The 20074-nt window shown below is 38.7% G+C and overlaps 1 protein-coding gene across 2 annotated transcripts in view; it reads right to left on the bottom strand.

The window, feature by feature from the left end:
- The window catches only part of nostrin (nitric oxide synthase trafficking), a 55574-nt gene that overhangs the window by 10928 nt on the left and 24572 nt on the right, over window positions 1-20074 (bottom strand). For both annotated transcript variants that reach the window (XM_020526295.2, XM_048598803.1), the window contains exons 5-11: window positions 19203-19265; window positions 16211-16292; window positions 16033-16095; window positions 15624-15722; window positions 11489-11614; window positions 1931-2029; window positions 1684-1809 (exon numbers count right to left, since the gene is read on the bottom strand). In XM_020526295.2, coding sequence (XP_020381884.1) covers window positions 1684-1809; window positions 1931-2029; window positions 11489-11614; window positions 15624-15722; window positions 16033-16095; window positions 16211-16292; window positions 19203-19265 — 658 coding nt within the window. The remainder of the gene's footprint in view (window positions 1-1683; window positions 1810-1930; window positions 2030-11488; window positions 11615-15623; window positions 15723-16032; window positions 16096-16210; window positions 16293-19202; window positions 19266-20074) is intronic.

Raw genomic sequence — 20074 nt, 5'->3', positions numbered from 1 at the left:
AAAGGAAGCTAACAGCAGAAGATGTACAGTCACTACTCTTATCAGAAGCACAACAGACTGCACTTGGTTGTGTTTTTGTTTCAAATGTCCCTTCAAATCTCTGGTTTATGTTCAGCCTTAAATTCTGATTGCAGATTTTGAAATCAAGTGTGCAGTAAAAATATGGACAAAGGCTTCCAATTTAAATATCTTTCTACTGCTAATTGGCATGTTGAATGTTTTCCAACACTTCTGTTATCTATTATATTCTGACCCTTGTCAACATTATTTTAAACATTTGCTTGCATACTTTTTACTTTTATGTAAGGACATAAGATACAGAAGTATATAAGAACATAGAAGGAGGCCTTTAGGCCTCTCAAGTCTCCCTAGCATAACAAGATCATGACCGATCTCCCTCAGCATCAACTTCTCTTTCATGCCAGCTCTTCACAGCCCCCAACTCTCCAACAGTTCAAAAATCTGTCTACATTCTCTTCAAATTACTTTCATTGATTTAGCCTCCATAACTTTCTGCAGTAGAGAATTCCATACCATTCACTACCCTCTGGTAGAAGAGATTCCTTTGCATCACAGTTTTAAATTGTGTCCTTTATTCTTTACTCTAGTTCCCATTAGTGGGAATATCTCTACGTCGACCCAGTCAAGCCCTCTCAGAATCTTGTATGTTTTAATAATATAACGCCTCATTCTTCTAAACACTAATGAATAAAGGCCTATTAAGACAACCCCCTCAATCCAGGAATCAGCCTCGTGAATCTCTGATGAACTGTCTCTAATGCCTGTACATCCTTTCTTAAATCCAGAGAACAAAGCTACATAATACTTCAGGGGTTGGCTTCAACAACATCGTATACAGTTGTAATGTGACATCCCTATTTTTAAAACTCCAGCCCTTAGCAATAAAGGCCAAAACTTAACAACTTGCTGCCTCTACATGCTAACTTTTTATGCTTCATGCACTGGAAGACTCAGATTCCTCTGCGCTACACTGTTTTGAAGCCACTCTCCATTTCAGTAATAGTCTGCTGTTTGAATATTCCTGCAAAAGTGTGTGATCTTGTACTTTGCTAGTAGATACCGTCTGCCAAGCTTTTGACCATTCACTCAACTTATCTTTATTGTGTTGCAGATTCCTCCATTCTTCATCACAATGTGCCCTCCATTATATTTTTATTATCAGAGGATATGGATAGTTCTACAATCTGCCCTCTCCTCCAAGTCATTAACATAAATAGTAAATTGAGGCCCTAAGACTAGTCCTTGTGACACTTCACTAACTATGTCTTTCCTACTTGTAAAGAATCCAGAATTTTCTCAATCCATGCTAATATATTAAACACATCACAGTCAGCTCCTAGCTTGTACAAAAACCTTTTTAAATCGAATGCCTACTGAAAATACAAATACATTACATCTACCAGTTTCCCTTAATAACTCTACTCCTTATATCCTCAAAGAACTCTAGCAAATCTGTCAAACATAATTTTCCTGTCACAAAACCACGTTGACAATGTTTGATTGTGATATTGTATTTCCAAATGGCCTGGTATTTCTTCCTTAATAATGGACGCTAGCATTTTCCCAATGACGGAAGTTAGACTAACTTGACTAGATTCTCCCTCCGAAAGTTTGGTAATTCAGTGCAGTATTTATTAACGTTAAATTTAAATATATACTTACATAATAATCTGTAAGCAGAAATTCTGTTTTGTTTTCATCTGATAAAATGGATGTGTGGTCCAACAATATCTGAATATCTTCCTCAACATTAACATTTTGTACAGCTTCATGAATTTGACTTTGACGCTAAACATAAAGATATTTTATTCCATTACATAAACACAAAATTTACAAATCCATATGCATGTTACTTAATATTATTTATATAAATATAAGAATGGAAGTATACTGATGGTACAGCTCTTACTTCTATGAGTGTTCTTCCAAAACAAGTGACATGTTCACTGTATTTATTTAAAATGTCACATAGCAGCCTTATCTTTTCTTTTTCCAAATCATATATTACCTATTGGAAAGAAGAAAATAACAAATGTTCTGAGACGCTTTAAATGTAAATCCATCAGATAGACATAGAGTTTATCCAATGCAATATTGGAAGGAAATATAGCTTTAAATTGAGAAGCAAGGAAACTGTAATATAACAACAAGTCTATACAAAAAGTTTCCAGCTATAGTGAGGTTTAATCAAAGCTCAGTATATCTTTTCTTATTCATCCCCATGATCACAGGTTTGTTACAAGATTTTTTTTGGAGCAGCCTGTGGTAGAGCCTACTTAAGAATTCTGGATTTGATGATATGTAATGAAGCAGACTTGATTAGGGAGCTTAAGGCAAAGGAACCCCTAATGGGCAGTGCCCATAATAGTCTGAGAGGGGGAAGCTTGAATCAGATGTAATGATATAACAATTGAGTAACAGTAACTACAAAGACATGATGGAAGTAGCTGGCCAAAGTTGATTGGAAGGGGAGCCTACCTGAGAAAATGGTGGAGTAGCAATGGCAGGAGTTTCTGGGGAGTAATTTCGAGGCACAGCAGAAATTCATCCCAAGAAAGAAGAAACATACTAGGGAGAGGACAAGGCAACGTTGCTGACAAGGAAAGTCAGGGACAGCATAAAAGCAGAAGAAAAAGTAAACCATGTGGTAAAGGTTAATGGGAAGCCAGAGGATTGGGAAGCCTTTAAAACTAGCAGAGGATAACTATAAAAGCAATGGGGGGGGGGAGGGGGGTTGGGATGAGTAATGAGGGTAATATAAAATAACATCGTCAGAGTCTTTTAGCAGTGGCGTGGGCAGCAGTGATCCAGTGATCTCATTGAAAGTTACACAATACTGACAGGCCCGAATAGAGTGGATGTGGAAAACATGTTTCCACGAGTAGAAGAGACTAGGACCTGACGGCACACCCTCAGAGTGAAGGGACAACTAAGAAGAGGAGGGATTTCTTCAGCCAGAAGTTGGTGAAAATGTGGAACTTATTGCCACAGAAGGCAATGGAGGCCAATTCATCGAGAATATTGAAGACAGAAGTAGATTGTTCTTGATTAATAAGGGATCAAGGGCTATGGGAGAAGGCAGGAGAATGGGATTGAGAAACATATCAGCCATGATCGAATGGCGGAGCAGACTGAAGAAGGGTCACCGGACCCGAAACGTTAACTCTGTTTTCTCCTCCATAGATGCTGCCAGACCTGCTGAGCTTTTCCACCAACTTTGTTTTTGTTGTTGTTATTGTTGCTGTTGTTGTTGTTGTTGTGTGTGTGTGGAGCAGACTCCATGGGCCGAATGCCTAATTCTGCTCCTGTATCTTATGGTCTTATGATTATGGCTCAGAAGGAAGCCATTTGGCTCATCATGCATGTGCTAGTTCTACTACCTCATTTTAATCTCCTCCCTGTTCCCCTTTTTGAGGCACACCATTTCTATACAAATAAACATCCAATGCCCTCTTGAATGCTTCAACTGTACCGACTTAGTTGACATTTCCAGTCAGTGCATTCCATACCCTGACTACTTGCTACGTGAATTTTTTTTTTTCCCCTCACAACATCTTTGGTTCATTTGCACATCACTTTATGCCCCCTTGACCTTTTCTCTTTCATGAGTGGGAATAGCTTTTCCTTGTCTACTCTGTCGAGCCCTCTCATGACTTTGAAATCTTATAAGTCTTCACTCAGCCTCCTCTTCAAGGAAAACAGTCCTAAACTCTTCAATCTACCCTCATAACTGAAGTTTCTCAATCCTGGAATCATTCTTGTAAATTGCTCTGTCCTCTCTCCAATGCATTCACATCTTTCCTATAATGCAATGTCCATAACTGAACACAAAACTCCAGCTGAGCTCTAAGAAGTGTCTTGTGCAAATTCAATATCACCTCCCTGCTCTTGTTAAAGCTATACTAATGTTTTATTAGCTACTCTCTCCACCTGCCGTGCCACCTTGAATGATCTGAGCACATATACATGCAAGTCCCTTGGCTCTTGCATTACCTTTTTAATTGTAAACCCTATTTCATACTATCTTCCAATATTCTTCTGACAAAACTGCATCACCTGTCACTTCACAGCATTATGAAACTTCTACTGAATTTGATCTATGACTTGTCCACCCACTCCACCAAATTTATCAATGTCCTTTTGGAGTTCCACACTGTCCTCTCTACCACTTATAACTCTTCCAGGTTTAGTGTCATCTGCAAACTTTGAAATTTTCCCCTGCGCAGTAAGATCCAGAGCATTAATATATTATCAGGAAAAGCAAAGGTCACAACACCAGCATGATAGGGATCTCCACTACAAAGCTTCTTTTTCAGCTTGAAACATATCCATTGACAAATTTTATATCCACCTTGCTACTGTCCCTTTTATTCTATGACCAATAAGAACAACAGAGAACAATGTAGCACAGGAACAGGCCATTCAGCCTTCCAAGCCTGCACCACCACATTTTGCCCTTCCATACCAAAACTGTCTTTACTTACAGGATCAGTAGCCCTCTATTCCATTCCTATTCATGTGTTCGTCCAGGTGCTTCTTGAAAGCTGCTATTGTGTCTGCTTCCACCACCTCCTCTGATAGCGTATTCCAGGCCCTCACTACCCTTTGTGTGAAAGCTTGCCTCACTGTCTCTTTTAAATTTCACCCCCTCGCACCTTGAACCTGTGTCCCCTAGTAATTGACCCCTCCACCCTGGAAAAAGCTTCATACTTTCCACTCTATCCATTGCCATTCACAATCTTCTAAACTTCTCAGGTCGCCCCTCAACTCCTGTGTTCCAGTGAAAACAAACCACCCTTTCTTCATAACTAAAATCCCCCATACCAGGCAACATCCTGGTAAACCTTTTCTGTACCCTCTCCAAAGCATCCACATCGTTCTGGTAGTGTGGTGACCAGAACTGTATGTAATTTCCAAGTGTGGCCTAACTAAAGTTTTAGAAAGGTGCAGCATAACTTGTTTATCCTTATAATCAGTGCCCCTTCCAATGAAGGCGAGCATGCCAAAGACCTTTTTTACTACCTTATCTACCTGCACTGCCACCTTCAGTGATCTGTGGACCTGTACACCCAGATCCCTCTACATATCAATACTCCTAAGGGTTCTGCCATTCACTGTATAATTTCCACCTGTACTTGACCTTCCAAAATGCATCAGCTCACATTTGTCCAGATTAAACTCTGTCTGCCATATTTCTGCCCATGACTCCAACTGATCTATATCCTGCTGTACCCTCTGACAACCCTCTTCACTATCCGTAACTCCACCAATCTTTGTATCGTCCACAAACGTACTAATTAGACCAACCACGTTTTCTTCCAAACCATTTGTGTAGACCATGGGCAGCGGAGATCCCAACACTGATCCCTGTGTCACAACTCTTCATTCCAAAAAGCATCCTTCCACTGCTATCTTCTGTCTCCTATGACTAAGCCAATTCTGTATCCACCTTGCCAGCTCGCTTCTGATACCATGTGACTTCACCCTTTGTACGAATCTGCCAGGAGGGACTTCGTCAGAGGCTTTACTGAGGTCCATGTATACAATATCAACGGCTTTTCCCTCATCAATCATCTTCGTCACCTCCTCAAAAAACTCGATCAAGTTAGTGAGGCATGTCCTCCCCTGCACAAAACCATGCTGTCTATTGCTAATAAGTCCATTTGCTTATAAATGCTTATACATCTTGTCCCTGAGAATCTTTTCCAATAATTTCCCTACTAACAACATGAGGCCCACAGGTCGGTAATTTCCAGGATTATCCCTGCTACTCTTCTTAAACAATGGAACAACATTGGCTATTCTCCAGCCCTCTGGGACCTCACCTGTGGCCAAAGAGGATACAACGGTGTCTGTCAATACTCCAGCAATTTGTTCCCTTGCCTCCCTCAATGCATCTCAAAGTTTTTCAAGTGATTACTAATTCTAAATCGAATTACTGTTTCTAGAAGTTTCCCATCACCAAAGTTAAACTGACAGGTTTGTGAATGCTGGAAATTTCCTCACAATCTCTCTTGGAAAAAGCCATAATGTTAGCCATTCCCAATCTTCTGGCTCCTACTCTATGTTCAGGAGAGACTGAAAGATTATGCCCAGTGCGCCTACAATTTCTACCCTTGCTTCCTTCAAAATTCTTGGATGCATCTCTCCCAGTTCTGCGTTCTTCTCAACTTTAAATACCAACAGTCTATGCAAGTGTGCTTCCTTATTAATTCTGAATCCTTCTAGAGACAGTTTCCTTCTCTGTCACAATGGCCTGGAAAACGACCTCTTCTTTTATAAAGACGAATGCAAAATAATCATTTAACACCTCAGCTCTGGCCCTGCCACCATGTATAAAACCCCTTTTGGTCTCTGATCAGCCCTACTCCTCCTTCGACCATTGTTTTAAAGTTTAGACGCCTAAATTGCATTTCTGCCTTACATCATCTTAGGCACATTTTTTTCTTTCTAATTTTAAATTCTATCTCCTTTTTTTCCCAGGAAACTCTGGATTTCTGTGTGCTACCTTTACCATTAGAGGGAATATAACTCTAATGTACCTGAACCACCTGCTCTTTGAAGGTGGCCCATTATTCGGTTACTGCCTTTCCCACCAACCCCTTAATCCAATCAATTCTGCTCAGCTGTGTTTTCGTCCCATTAAAGTCAGCTCTCCGCCAATTAAATTTTCTTACTCTGGATTGTTGCATCTCATTCTTCGACGTCATCTGCCAACTTATACAATGATCACTGAGTCCTAAATGTTCCCCCACTGTGACTTGATCCACTTGGCCCACATCATGTCCAAGGACCAAGAGAAACAATACATTCTTCCTTGTTGAACTGGACACATACTGCTGTTGGAAACTCTCTTTATTACAATCTAGGAACACTTCCTTCATTGCTCCTTACACTACCAGTATTTCAATCTATATTAGCATAATTGAAATTTACTCTATGTTGGCATTTCTCTGTAAACTCTCCCCAGATTTGTTCCTCTACATCCTTTCCACAAGTTGGTGGTCAATGACTACACCAAGCAATATAATTAAATACTTATTATTTCATTGCTCTGGCCAAATTGTCTATGTCCTTCAATCCTTTGAAACATCTTCCTTCTCCAGCACTGCAATACCCTCCTTAGCCATTCTGCAACCCCTCCTCCTTTCTTTCCTTTTCTATCTTTGCTGAACAACTTCTACCCAGGAATCTTTAACACCCACTCTCGCTCTTCCTCAGGCTAGGTGTCTGTCATCACCAAAACATTATAATTGCAAATTGTAATCTGTGCCTGCAATTGCCAAATCTCATTTACTTGTACCCCACAATCTCGGTTTTGGACTTTCTTTTTTTAAACCCCTACAACTTCACCTACTAACTTACTATTCTCTATATTATTGCCGGCTGTATCCCTAAGTATTTTACAAACCCTGGTGTTGTCTTTCACTATCCTTTCTTGGTTCCCACACCTGTCAAAGTAGTTTCATTTTGAAGAAATAAATCCTCTACTTTAACACAACATTTAGGGGAAAAAAAAAATGTCTCTACCAGTTTAGGTCATCCAAATACCACCCTGGCTTAGAATACATGGGGATATCGGACTTAGGTATTCATATTTGTTTCTTATTTTACTGCTACCATAAATGAAAGATACTTAGAAGGCTTGCAGGTGACACGATTACAGCTTTCTATTAATACCTTTCTATCAGCATCTATGAGATACATAAGAACATCAAAGGTTAACTGACACAAATAGGATAATTTCACCCTCCAGTGAGCTGCACTTATTTCTCAGAATCAATGAATGAAAAAAATAAAAGAAATCCACCTGTGATTAACATTATGAGATTTGTCATTTCACATCACAGTAACTGGTTAAAAATTGTGGAGCTCCTCAAAGCATTGTAGAAATGCCTTCACTGCAGCATTGTTGTGGTTAGAAAGGCAAGCTTGCTACTACCTCCTCAAAGAGCCTAATGACAGGCAATGATTGCCAGCGATGTCTATCTCCCCAAAATGGATTTTTAAAAAAATTTCCATTTCTCTATTTATTTGCACTGCATCTAATACTTCATACTCCACCTTTCAACATCTATCCAGTCAAGTCCCCTTAGGATCTTGCATGTTTCAATTAAGTCACCCCAGTGGATACAGTCCTAGCCTGTCTACCCTTCAACTCACTCCAGGTCTTTGTCTAGTAAACCTTCTCTGAACTGCTTCCAACACATCAACGTCTTTCCATATGTTTGGTGGCCAGTACTGTACACAGTACTCCAGACACAACTGACCCATAACCTCCCTACTGCTGCATCAAATTCTCCTCATTGTAAACCATGACATTCTGTTAGCCTTCCTGATTACTTGCTGTACCTGCATACTAACTTTTTGTGATTCATGCACTGGACACCCAGATCTTTCTGCATCTCAGATCTCTGCAACCTCTCACCATTTAGATAACATGCTTTTGTTTATTCCTCCTGCCAAAATGGACAATTTCACACTTTCCCACTTCATAATCCATTTGCAAGATCTTTGCTCACTCACTTAACCTATCAATATCCCTTTGTAAGCTTATGTTTTCTTCACAACTCACTTTCCCAGTTATCATTGATTATCAGCAAATTTAGCTATCTTCATCCAAATAACTTATATAAATCGAGAAGACTTGAGGCCGCAGTACTGACACTTGTGGCACACCATTAGTGACATTCTGCCAACCTGATAAAGACCTTCCTTGTTCCTACTCTTTGCTTTCTATTATCTTTGAACTACGCTAACATTATCCCCCTACACCAGCAGCTTTTATTTTGCACAATAATCTTTGATGTGGTGCCTTATGAAATGCCTTTTGGATATGCAAATACAATGCATCAGCTGGTTCCCTTTTATTTACAGCCCAAGTTACTTCTTCAAAGAACTCGAACAAATTAGTTAAACGTGATTTCCTTTTGACAAAACCATGTGAGCTCTGCCCGATTACTTTGAACTTATCCAAGTGCCCTGTTATAATATTTTTAATAATAGCTTCTAACATTTTCCCTATGACAAATGTTAAGCTATTGAGATTGGTTGACTCGCCGAGCTGGTTTGTTGTTCCGCAGACATTTCGTTACACTGCTGGGTAACATCATCAGTGCAGCCTCCAATGAAGTGCCGGTGTGTTTTCCCACCTGGTTTTTAAATTCAGGAGTCATGTTAAGCTAATTAGCCTGTAGTTAACTGCTTTCTGCCTCCTTTCCTATTTGAACAAAGGAGTCACATTAGTTATTTTCCAATGTAAAATGAACCTTTCCTGTATCTAATTAATTTTGTACAATTTAAACCAAAGCATCAACTATTTACTGGCTAATTCTTTTAAGACCTAAGAATGAAATTCATCAGGACCTAGGGACCTGCCAAATTGCAGTTCCAAAAACTTACTCAGCACTACTTCCATGGTAAATGTGATTTTCTTGAGTTCCTTACTCTATTTCAGTTCCTGATTTACTGCTATTTTCAGGATGCTATTTGTGTTTTCTGTAGTGGAAACCAAGGCAAAATAGCTGTTCAATTCATCCGCCATCCACCACTGTTAATTCACCAGACTCATTAAGATTTGTAGCTAGGGTTGTGGATGTTGTGGTTGTTGGCTCGCTGAACTGGTTCGTTGTTTCGCAGACGTTTCATTACCCTGCTGGGTAACCTCATCAGTGCAGCCTCCGATGAAGCACTGTTGTGTTTTCCCGCCTGTTATTTAAACTCAGGCGTCTGTTGAGCTGGATTACCTCACTTCCAGTTTTCCTTCACCATAGAGTGTTTATGGGGTCTAGCTCTATGTGTTTATTGATGGCTTTCTTAGTGGAATTCCTGCGCTTGTCTCTGCTTTGCCTGTCCCAGGATCCTGATGTTGCCCCAATCGAATTGGTGGTTTTCTTTATCCATGTGGATGGAGACGAGTGAGTATTGGTCATGTCTTTTTTGTTGTCAGTTGATGTTCATCTACCCTTGTGATTAATTTCCTTGATTAAAAACCTGGTTCTCCACTAAGAAAGCCATCAATAAACCCATAGAGCTAGACCCCGTATATACTCTATTGCGAAGGAAAACTGGAAGTGAGGTAATCCACCTCAACGGACACCAGAGTTTAAATAATAGGCGGGAAAATACAACAGCACTTCATCGGAGGCCGCACTGAAGATGTTACCCAGCAGGGTAATGAAACATCTGCGGAACAACAAACCAGCTCAGCGAGCCAACCACCTCACCACCAGACTCATATTCTCTAGGACCAATACTTACTTTGCTAACTCTTTTCTTTTTGAAATAGCTGAAAAAAAAACTTACTTGTTTTTATATTTTTGGCTAACTTTCTCTCATACTCTGACTTTTCCCTCCTTATTAATCTTTTAGTAATTCTTTGCTTTTTTTAAATTCTGTCCAATCATTTGATGTGCCATCTACTTTTTCAGAATTGTTTATCATTTCTTTGAGTTTGATACTACATTGGATTTTTTAAAAAATTAACTGTGGATGGCAAGGCTGCCCTTTAGAACCTCTTTTTCCAAATGTACTTATTCTGCATTTTCTAGAATATCCCCTTTAATGTTTGCCACTGATCTCTATTAATGTATCCTTAATTGAAATTGCTAGTTCACTTTCACCAGTTCTACTTTCATGCCCTCATGATGCTAGTGTGTAAATTCATAAAAGTAGTCTTTGACCCACACCTCATTTCCTTAAACAGTATGTAAAATTCAATTACAATCATAGTCACTCAAACCCAGAGGTGCTTTCACTATGCGGTCATTAACTAATCCTATTGCATTGGTCAAAAACAGGTCCAGCATGGCTTGCTCTCTATTAGGGCCATAACACACTGGCTTAAGAAATTGTCTAGAAAACATTCAATGAATTTTTCCAAGAAATTATTTTTTTCCCCCATCTAATTTTTCCAGTCTATATGAAGGTAAAAATGTCCAAAGAATTGCTTCTACCCTTTTGACAAGCTCCCAGTTTTACTTCCTTAATACTCTATCCTACCATGTGGTTACTATTTGGGAGCCTGTACAAAACTCCCACAACTGACTCGTGTCTTTGTCATTCCTAATCCCAACACAGACTTCTTCTGTATCAGTTTTCTGAATTTAGATCATCACTCTCTGTTGTGCCAATATCATCTTTAATTCACATAGCCACTCCTCCACTCTTTCCTAGCTTCCTAAACGTTGCACAATCTAGGTCATCCAGCAGCCATGTGTTGTAATGTCTACTAGATCATACCTTTTTAATCTCAATTTGTACTACTAGTTCATCTATATTATTTAAAAGTAGTTTTTCCCTAGTGATGGGAAATTATATAGTAATAAATAGCTGAGCCATAATTCTCATTAATTCTTGATTTCGATGAATTAACTGAAGCAGGTTTTATTTGATTTCCTAAAAATACTCCATAGAAATCATATAATCCTCTAAAATAGTCCTTTATTTATAAATACCTTTAACTTGCCTGATAAGACTGTTCAAATGTAGACTCCCACTTGAGTCTGACATCCTCGCCAGCCCTGTTTAGTTCATAGTACTGCTGATCAATTTTTGTCAGCATCCCTGATGATTTTTTCAGTTTTTTCAGCTGCTATAGGATCAAACCAATAACAACAAACATTTAGTTTAGAAAAAAAATTAGTTCTAATAGCATAATGTATTAAAACTTGTGCAGTAATGAATATTAAAACTTCGCAGTATAACATTTGTAAGTTAGGTTATTGATTATAATTCAAAACATATGTAAAATAAATCAGTTCTCTTCAAATGCCATAGATCTAGAATGTTAACTCTATTCCTCTCTTCACACATGCTGCCAGACATGCCCAGTATTTGTAGTAATTTGTGTTTTTATTTCAAGTTTCCAGTACCTGCAACATTGTACTTTTGAACAAAATAAAGAGGACTCACACATTAAATACATGCCTGTAGGATTGTGTACTATGGAATTGATTCCCTATAGTGAGTTCCTAACCTTAATAGGATGATTAAGAGTAAAAATGAGGAAAGATGACCTTGTTCACTTGAGATCAGTGTTACAGGATAATTAAACTACACAGTTTGTGTGTCCGGTGACAGGCGGCTCTTAACAATCCAACTTCACATACTTCACATACAAATGTTTAAAGTACCCATAAGCATAAACGTATGTGCACTACCTTTATGCATGTGTTAAACTACTTTAAAATAAATGTGTTGAATAGCTACGCAGAACCAATACATGTATATGCCAGGTGATTCATAAGGATGCAGGGGCACAGTGGTAATGTCACTGGACTAGTAATACAGAGTCCATGGCTAATGTTCTGGGGACATGGGTTCAAATCCCACCATGGTGAAATTTAATTTTTTTTTTAAAGTCTGGAATGGCTACTATATAACTACTGTTTGAATGCAAAAATGCATATGGTTCAATATTGACCTTTAGGAAAGAAAATCAGACGTCCTTGCCTGGTCCAGCCTGTATGTGACTCCAGGCCCACAGCAATGTGGTTGATTTTGTGCACAAAACACAGAAAGCTAGCACACAGGTGCAGCAGGTAATCAGGAAGGCTAATGGAGTGCAGGCCTTTATTTCAAGGGGTTGAAGATAACAGTAGACACATCTTTCTACTACTGTACAAGGTGGTGGTGAGACATCTGGTGTACTGTGAACAACTGTGGTCCCTTTAAGAAAATATATTATTTCATTAGAAGCAGTTCAGAGAAGGTTCACTAGGAATGATCCCCAGTGAGGACGGCTTGTCTATGAGCAAAGGTATAAGCAGTTTGGGCCTCTATTCAGCATCATAGAATTGTACAGCACAGAAACAGACCCTTTGCCCCAACTCATCCATCCTGACCAGAAACCCTAAACTGATCCAGTCCCATTTGCCAGCATTTGGGCCATATCCCTCTAAACCCCTCCTATTCATGTGCCCATCTGGATGCTTTTTAAATGTTGTAATTGTACTACCCTCCACCACCACCTCTGGCAGCTTGTTCCATACACACATCACCCTCTGTGTGAAAAAGATACCTTTCAGGTCCCTTTTAAATCTTTCCCCTCTCACCTTAAATCTACACCCTCTAGCACCACTCCCCTACCCTGGGAAAAAGACCTTGGCTGTTCACCCTATCCATGCTGCTCATGATTTTATAAACTCCTATAAGGTCACCCCTCAGCCTCCAATGCTCCTGGGGGAAAAAAAAGCCCCAAGTACTCATTGGAATTCAGAAGATTGAGAGGTGATCTCATTGACATGTATAGGATTCTTAAGGAGCTTGACAAGGTCCATGCTGAGAGAATGTTTCCCCTCACGAATGAATCTAGGACCAGACAGCACAGTCTCAGAATTAAAGGGTACCAATTTAAAATTGAGATGAGGCAGTACTTCTTCTCTCAGAGATTAAATGTCTTTGAAACTACTTGCTAAGAGAAATGTGGGGACAGAACCCTTGTGTATCTTCATGGCAGAGATAGATAGATTCTCAATCGGTAGGGGAATCAACTGTTATGGGGAAACGACAGGAAAGCGAACATAAGGAGTGTTGGATCAGCCATGCTCCTATTGAATGATAGAGCAGGCTGGATGCACCAAATGGCCTTTTCCTGTTCCCATTTCATATTGTCTTATAGACTTTAAACTGCTCAAAGTCATTAGCAAGTCGCTCAGTTGTATTAAAACTGCTACAAGGTCTAAACAAATGAACTAAACTGAATGAACCACCCAGCATCAACCCTGGGGCAGGAAACTACATCAGCAAACACAGCCTTGTTGACCAAAGAGTCCTAGAAATTGGGATCAATGCTCAAATGCCAAGCAATGACCATCTACAACTATACAGCATATAATCATTACCTTTTGAAATTAAATGGGATTACCATCACAGAATCTCCCAATATCAACGTCCTAAGGGTTGCTATTGACCAGAAAGTGGTCTGGACTAGCCATATAAATACAGTGGCTGCAACAGTAGGTGAACGGCCAGGAAGTAAGTCAACTTCTGTCTCCCAGAAGCCTGTTTGTCATCTACACCATCATATCAGGAGTGTGATGGAGTCGTCGCCAATTGCCTGGATGAGTGCAACTTCAATAACATTTAAGAAGCTAATACCATTCAGGCCAAAACATCTCACTTGATTGGCATCTCATGCAGTGTGTACCATCAAAATGATGCACTGCAACAAATCATCAAGCACCTTCCTAACCTGTGACCTCTATCACCCAGAAGGACAAGGGCAGCAGCTACATGGGAACCCCACCTGTTGCAAGTTCCACTTCAAGCAACACTGACTTGGCACTATATTGCTGTTTCTTCAAAATACTGGGTCAGAAACCTGAAACTTCATTCCTAAAGCGCTATGGGTGTCCACATACCTAAGGAATGCAGCAGTTCAAGGCGGCAGCTCACCACCATTTTCTCCAGGCTAATTAGGGATGGGCAGTAGACTTTGGACTGATCAGTAGCAATAGTGCACAAGGAATACTACCTTGCCAGTTGATATTCCCAGTGATAACTGTCCAAGTTTATTACAAGCACAGTCCCTATATTTATTATATTTGTATTAATTCATATGTGCTGGTAATACAGAAGAAAACTGAACTGAATAATAAAGGTAAAAACAATGTTACACGTTTGTGTTCATAAACTGTATAATTAAATGATTTTCAGGCTATACCATGTGTGAGGGGAGATATATAGGTACTGTTTACTTGTTTTGATCTCACACAGAAAATTTAGAGAATATGTACGAAGTGACAAGTGATGTAAAAAGGCTATATTCTAAATGTCCAACATTATGGTTTGGAAATAGAGCTGGGAACCAATAGAAGAGGCCTTCACAGAAGCCATCATAATGATTGGTGATCAAATTTGAGGCAGATTGCTACTGATGACTGTAACCTACAATAACATAAACCAGGGTCTGTGGGATCTGAAAGAAGAATCATCTTCCATACAAAACGTTAACTGTTTCTCTCTCCCCTCAAATGCTGCCAAACCTGTTAAATATTTCCAGCACTCTTTGTTTTGCTTCTGTACGATCTGAACTAGTTGCACATACGTCAAGAAATTACAAGAAAGGATTTAAGTTGGTGGAAATGGCCACATTATGATCCATTGGATCAGAAGTATATTGGATAGGTTAAATAGATGAAGGGGACATTGGGCATATGCTATTTCTACATGTTTGAAATTTCTGTACATAACTCTGTAGTAAACTACATTATTGTCATGGCTACAACAGTACCTTGAATAATTGTTTTCTTACATTATAATGGTGTTACAAAATCAACTATCACTGATGAATTATTTATCCATTCCAATAGGACCCAGCCTGTAACTTCCATGGTGACACAAACTGCCAATATCATTTTGATATGATTCACCAAACAATTGAAAAATAGAAATCAGCTGAGAGATAAACAACCTAAGTTCCTTAATGACAGGACTGAGGAAGTATTATAGCTGCTCAATGATAAAAGAGGTGACTATAATGCCAGCTATAACCAGATAACAAATTCAAAACAAAATCACACTTTCATCCCAGTTTACTTAACGTCAGACAGCAGTGTGCTGCAAAAGTTCGCCATTTTAAATAGTACAATATGCACAACCTTTTTTTTCTCTTTTTCAGTTACTATTTGTTTGTTGTTTTCCACCAAATCAGAGACAGATTCATGGTGCTTGGTAGATCTCATTAACTTCTTTTTCATCTGTAATCCAAAAGCATTGCAATAAATTAGAATCTGAATTATTGTGTATCAAGTAAGTTATTCTTATTTGATAAAGCAAGGAAATCCCATTTTAAATATATTTTTCAATGCCTGCAAACCCAAAAACAAATCTAGGTAGATATTCAGCACAAGTTATATTTAAAATTATGCTATTGGTTTGTAAGCAAAGCACGTTCAATAGAATTAGTTTTGTGCTTCTACACAATATGCTTAAAACATTAAAATGACTTTAAAAAATTTTAAATTGTGCCGACAGTCTAAGAGAAACATTAAAAATGTTAACTTATACCTTAATTTGTTGATTCCAGTTGTCTGTAACACACTTTGATGACTTTTCAACAGCATTATCCATCTGACGTACGGGTATGAAATTGGACAGAAAAGGAAAGATTAAATGTTAAAAGGACAACAGAAATAAATTAGCCAACATACAGAGAAACACATTTTATAGAATGCACAATACATACTGACTTTCTCCTTTTAGTATGTTCATCCAGCATTTGACGGATTGGTTTAATTGCTTCTTGCTGAATGGCAATAGCTAATTTCCTGTTTTGAATAACGGATACAATAATTGTTAAATCTAAATTTCACCGAGCATGTGAAAAATGTACCAAGCTACCAGATTGATTTTTCTACGGATATTATCACCAAACATGAAAAAAAGTACAAGTTACCCTTACAAAGAGTGTTCAGAATGCTTGAGGAGAGATACACATTGAGCAGAAAGGTGAATTTGGGGGAAACCAATGGATAACAGATATAAAGATTTTTGGAGGTTTCTTTGAAGGTAAGAGAAAAGTAGCAAGCCTAAGCAGTTTTAAAAGGACAAGTATTATATGCATTGATAAGAGTACAGGGTTTTAGAAGCCTATTACTGAAATAATTAAAAGCTAGCATACCAATACAAAAAGTATTTCTAAAGATTAGAGCATCTCAAGGGATGAAATACAACAGTGAATGCATATCCCCAAATCAGACCTCATCTGATGTTCTATATTGAAGTTTGGGCATTCATACAAAACAAAAATACAATACCATTCTCTCTTCAATGATCCAGATTCCCAGAATAATCCTGAAGCAGAAAGGCTTCAATTATGAGGGCAGACTGCTCGGACTGGGTTGTGTTCCTTGGAGTTCAGAAGGTTCAGTGGGGTCAATATTGCCTCTGATGAGTGAATCTCAAATAACAGGAAATATATTTAACATTGAAGCTAGGCCAGGTAGTTGAATGAAATCAAGAAGCACTTCCTCACATAAAAAGGTAGTGGAAATCTGAACTCTCCAACCAAAATGCTGTGGATATCGGTTGATCAATCTTAGCCTTGGACAAAGAACAAAGAACAAAGAAAATTGCAGCACAGGAACAGGCCCTTCGGCCCTCCAAGCCTGCCCCGATCCAGATCCTCTATCTAAACCTGTCGCCCATTTTCCAAGCATCTGTATCCCTCTGCTCCCTGCCCATTCATGTATCTGTCTACATATATCTTAAATGACGCTATCGTGCCCGCCTCTACCACCTCCGCTGGCAACGCATTCCAGGCACCACCATCTGCGTAAAGAACTTTACACGCATATCTCCCTTAAACGAAAGTAGGTGTTAGGTAAGGCTATTGTGAATATGAAAAAATGTGGGTAAATCCAGTTAAAGTAGAGATTAGTCATGAGGTAATACATTAGCAGAATGGGTTCAAAGTGCAAAATGGCCTACTCCTGTTCCTGTTATGGCTGCAATCAGCCTTTGATGATGGGACAGAAGGAATGGTATAGTATTTCATAATCCAGAGTTGGAGGAAAGTGTATCATCAGTAAAGACTGAAGTAAACATCCCATACAGGATGGAGTGAGGTTATGGAGAACTACGATAGAGTTAATGATGTTGGCAGAAATGCAAGAATTGCATTGGGATACATATAGAAACTAACTTCATTGGTGTGCCTTTAATCATTAGGGTCTGGATGATAAGAGGTTATCACCTTTATAACTTTGGGCACAATATGAATGACTATACAGGATATGAGAATATTTTTGAGAAGATATAGCAGTTACGTTGAAATGAGGACAAGAATACTAATGCACAGTTGAATTCCTCAAAACAGATAGTAGAATGAAATGGAATGATGAACAGTTTCTAAGGCAGTAACAAGAGTGAGTAGGGTCAAAGGGCTGGTGAAGCTACAGTCTTAATCTCTCAAGCAGGATGGTCAGATAAATTGAAGTACAATCGCTTTAATAATGAAAGCATGTTTGCCACATATAGCAGGAGCTACTGGTTCAACATTATGCAGAAAGAATTTGATAGATATAAATATGTATATACAATTTGGCATCTCCTCATTCTTAGCATTCATGCAAACACTATCAAATCCTCCAATATCTTCATCCTCATCTTTCATGCCATGAGCATGACCTGATTTGCTGCTTACTTTGCTAAAGAGTACTGCAAGCTTGGTTCTATTTTTACTAACAGTTGCAACCAAGAGACAAAATGTGCAAAGAGGAGACTTCTGGCAGTACAGATAGAGATCTTGAAAGTTTCATCCACGCTCCAGAAAACTGTCGTGGATTGATTTTGATCAGTTTTTTGGGAAAAAAAAATCCACTGGGCAAATTTACATTATAACATTGAGTACAATCATAAGAAAATGCTGCCAAGAGAAGTTAAAACATCCAGTTGATTTAACTTGAAAGCAATTGTTAAAAATGAGCCACTTCATCTGCAAAAAATGGAAAATGGCAAACACATGGTGCTAATCCAAGCTTTCAATTGTGAGATTTCAACTAGTCATTGGAGACAACGAGATGGAAAAAAAAAGCATATACTTCAAAATACAGAAAGCCACCACTTACAACTACTAAATGTCAAAGGGTTAAATGCTACAGCTAACAATGTTTCTAAACGGTGACAGCAAACGTTGTAGGAATCATATCAATGATTCATGATAAATGATCAGGCAGGAAGCAGCTTACATAAAGGATTTTATATACTGATCCTGAGGGAGCAGATAATGACATATCCCATGATTTTAGCTCAGATCTGCAATTTTGACATTACAAACATCTGATTCTGAAGAAGTTCACTATTTTGTGAATTTTCTTCTAATACTCCTCAGCAAATGGAGGCTTGAATATGGTTTCTATAAACTAGATGCAGAGATGACCAGGGTGAGTTACCAGTGGTAAAATTCTCACCTCTGAGTCAGGGGGAATGAACTGTAGACAAAAGTTGTCAGAATCTCATGTTTATTGAGTTGTGGCTTGCCATAGTGACAGCTAAATAGACATCGAAAACTCTGACTATTATAGTATCATCTATTAGCATCATGTAATACACAGACAAATAAAGTACAATATAAATAGTTCAATGCTCAAGTTCACAGAATAGTGAAGTATATGTTTTTCCAAGCTATTGCTCTGAAACAGTGGTTCTGACTCATCTCAGGCCGCCTTTAAACCCACCCGTGCAATTCTGCAGTAAACGTCATTTCTTGAGAGACGCAGTTCCACCCATCAAAAATGGAGCTGCAAATAGAGGTATTTGTTAAATGACTGACAACATGAAGTCATTGATTATATCAAGAATAAGCTTGTTTCAAAACAAAACATTGTATATTGTCCAAAACTACTCTGATAAAAATAGAGTTGAGGGGTGGCGAATATTTAAAATGTCACCACTGCAGTGCTGGAAATGTATAGTTATTACAGAAATTTCAACAACTGAAAATTACAAACATTTGTGCACTCAAAGATATAAAAGTTTCCATGGAGACTGTAACACAATCAGTCCTTTATTTTTGATGCCAATTTTCTGCCTTCACTGTCACTTCTAATGACACTGACTCCCAGCTGGGATACAATTCCATGAATGCCAGTTACCATCTGGCCGTCATTCATGTGTGAACCCTGACAGAAATACTAACAGGCTAGTACTTCATAAGGCATCACTGACAAGTCTAATCCCTAATCCTGGCCACCCTTCATGTTCGCAATTCCTTATGTTCAGCAGGGCTGCTGTGTAACGGTCAAAAATATTAAAACCTTTTCCCCCTTCTTACCCAGAAGTTCTGAAAGATTCAGCAACTGTAGGTAACCTCAAAGAACAACTGAAAAACTTGGGTGTTAACACTTAACTTTTCATAAATGAATATTTACTTTCTACATATGGAGTTCTTTTACATAATAAGAAACATATAAAATTATGAAGGGAATAGATAAGATAGAAGCAGAGAGGATGTTTCCACTGGCAGGTGAAGCTAGGACAAGAGGGCATAGCCTCAAGATTAGAGGGAGCAGATTTAGGACTGAACTGAGAAGGAATTTCTTCACCCAGA

This window comes from Rhincodon typus, chromosome 7 (assembly GCF_021869965.1).
Source record: "Rhincodon typus isolate 14 chromosome 7, sRhiTyp1.1, whole genome shotgun sequence".
Lineage (NCBI taxonomy): Eukaryota > Metazoa > Chordata > Chondrichthyes > Orectolobiformes > Rhincodontidae > Rhincodon > Rhincodon typus.
Note: the sequence above shows the minus strand (reverse complement) of the source record. Positions and strands in the feature narration are given on the sequence as shown.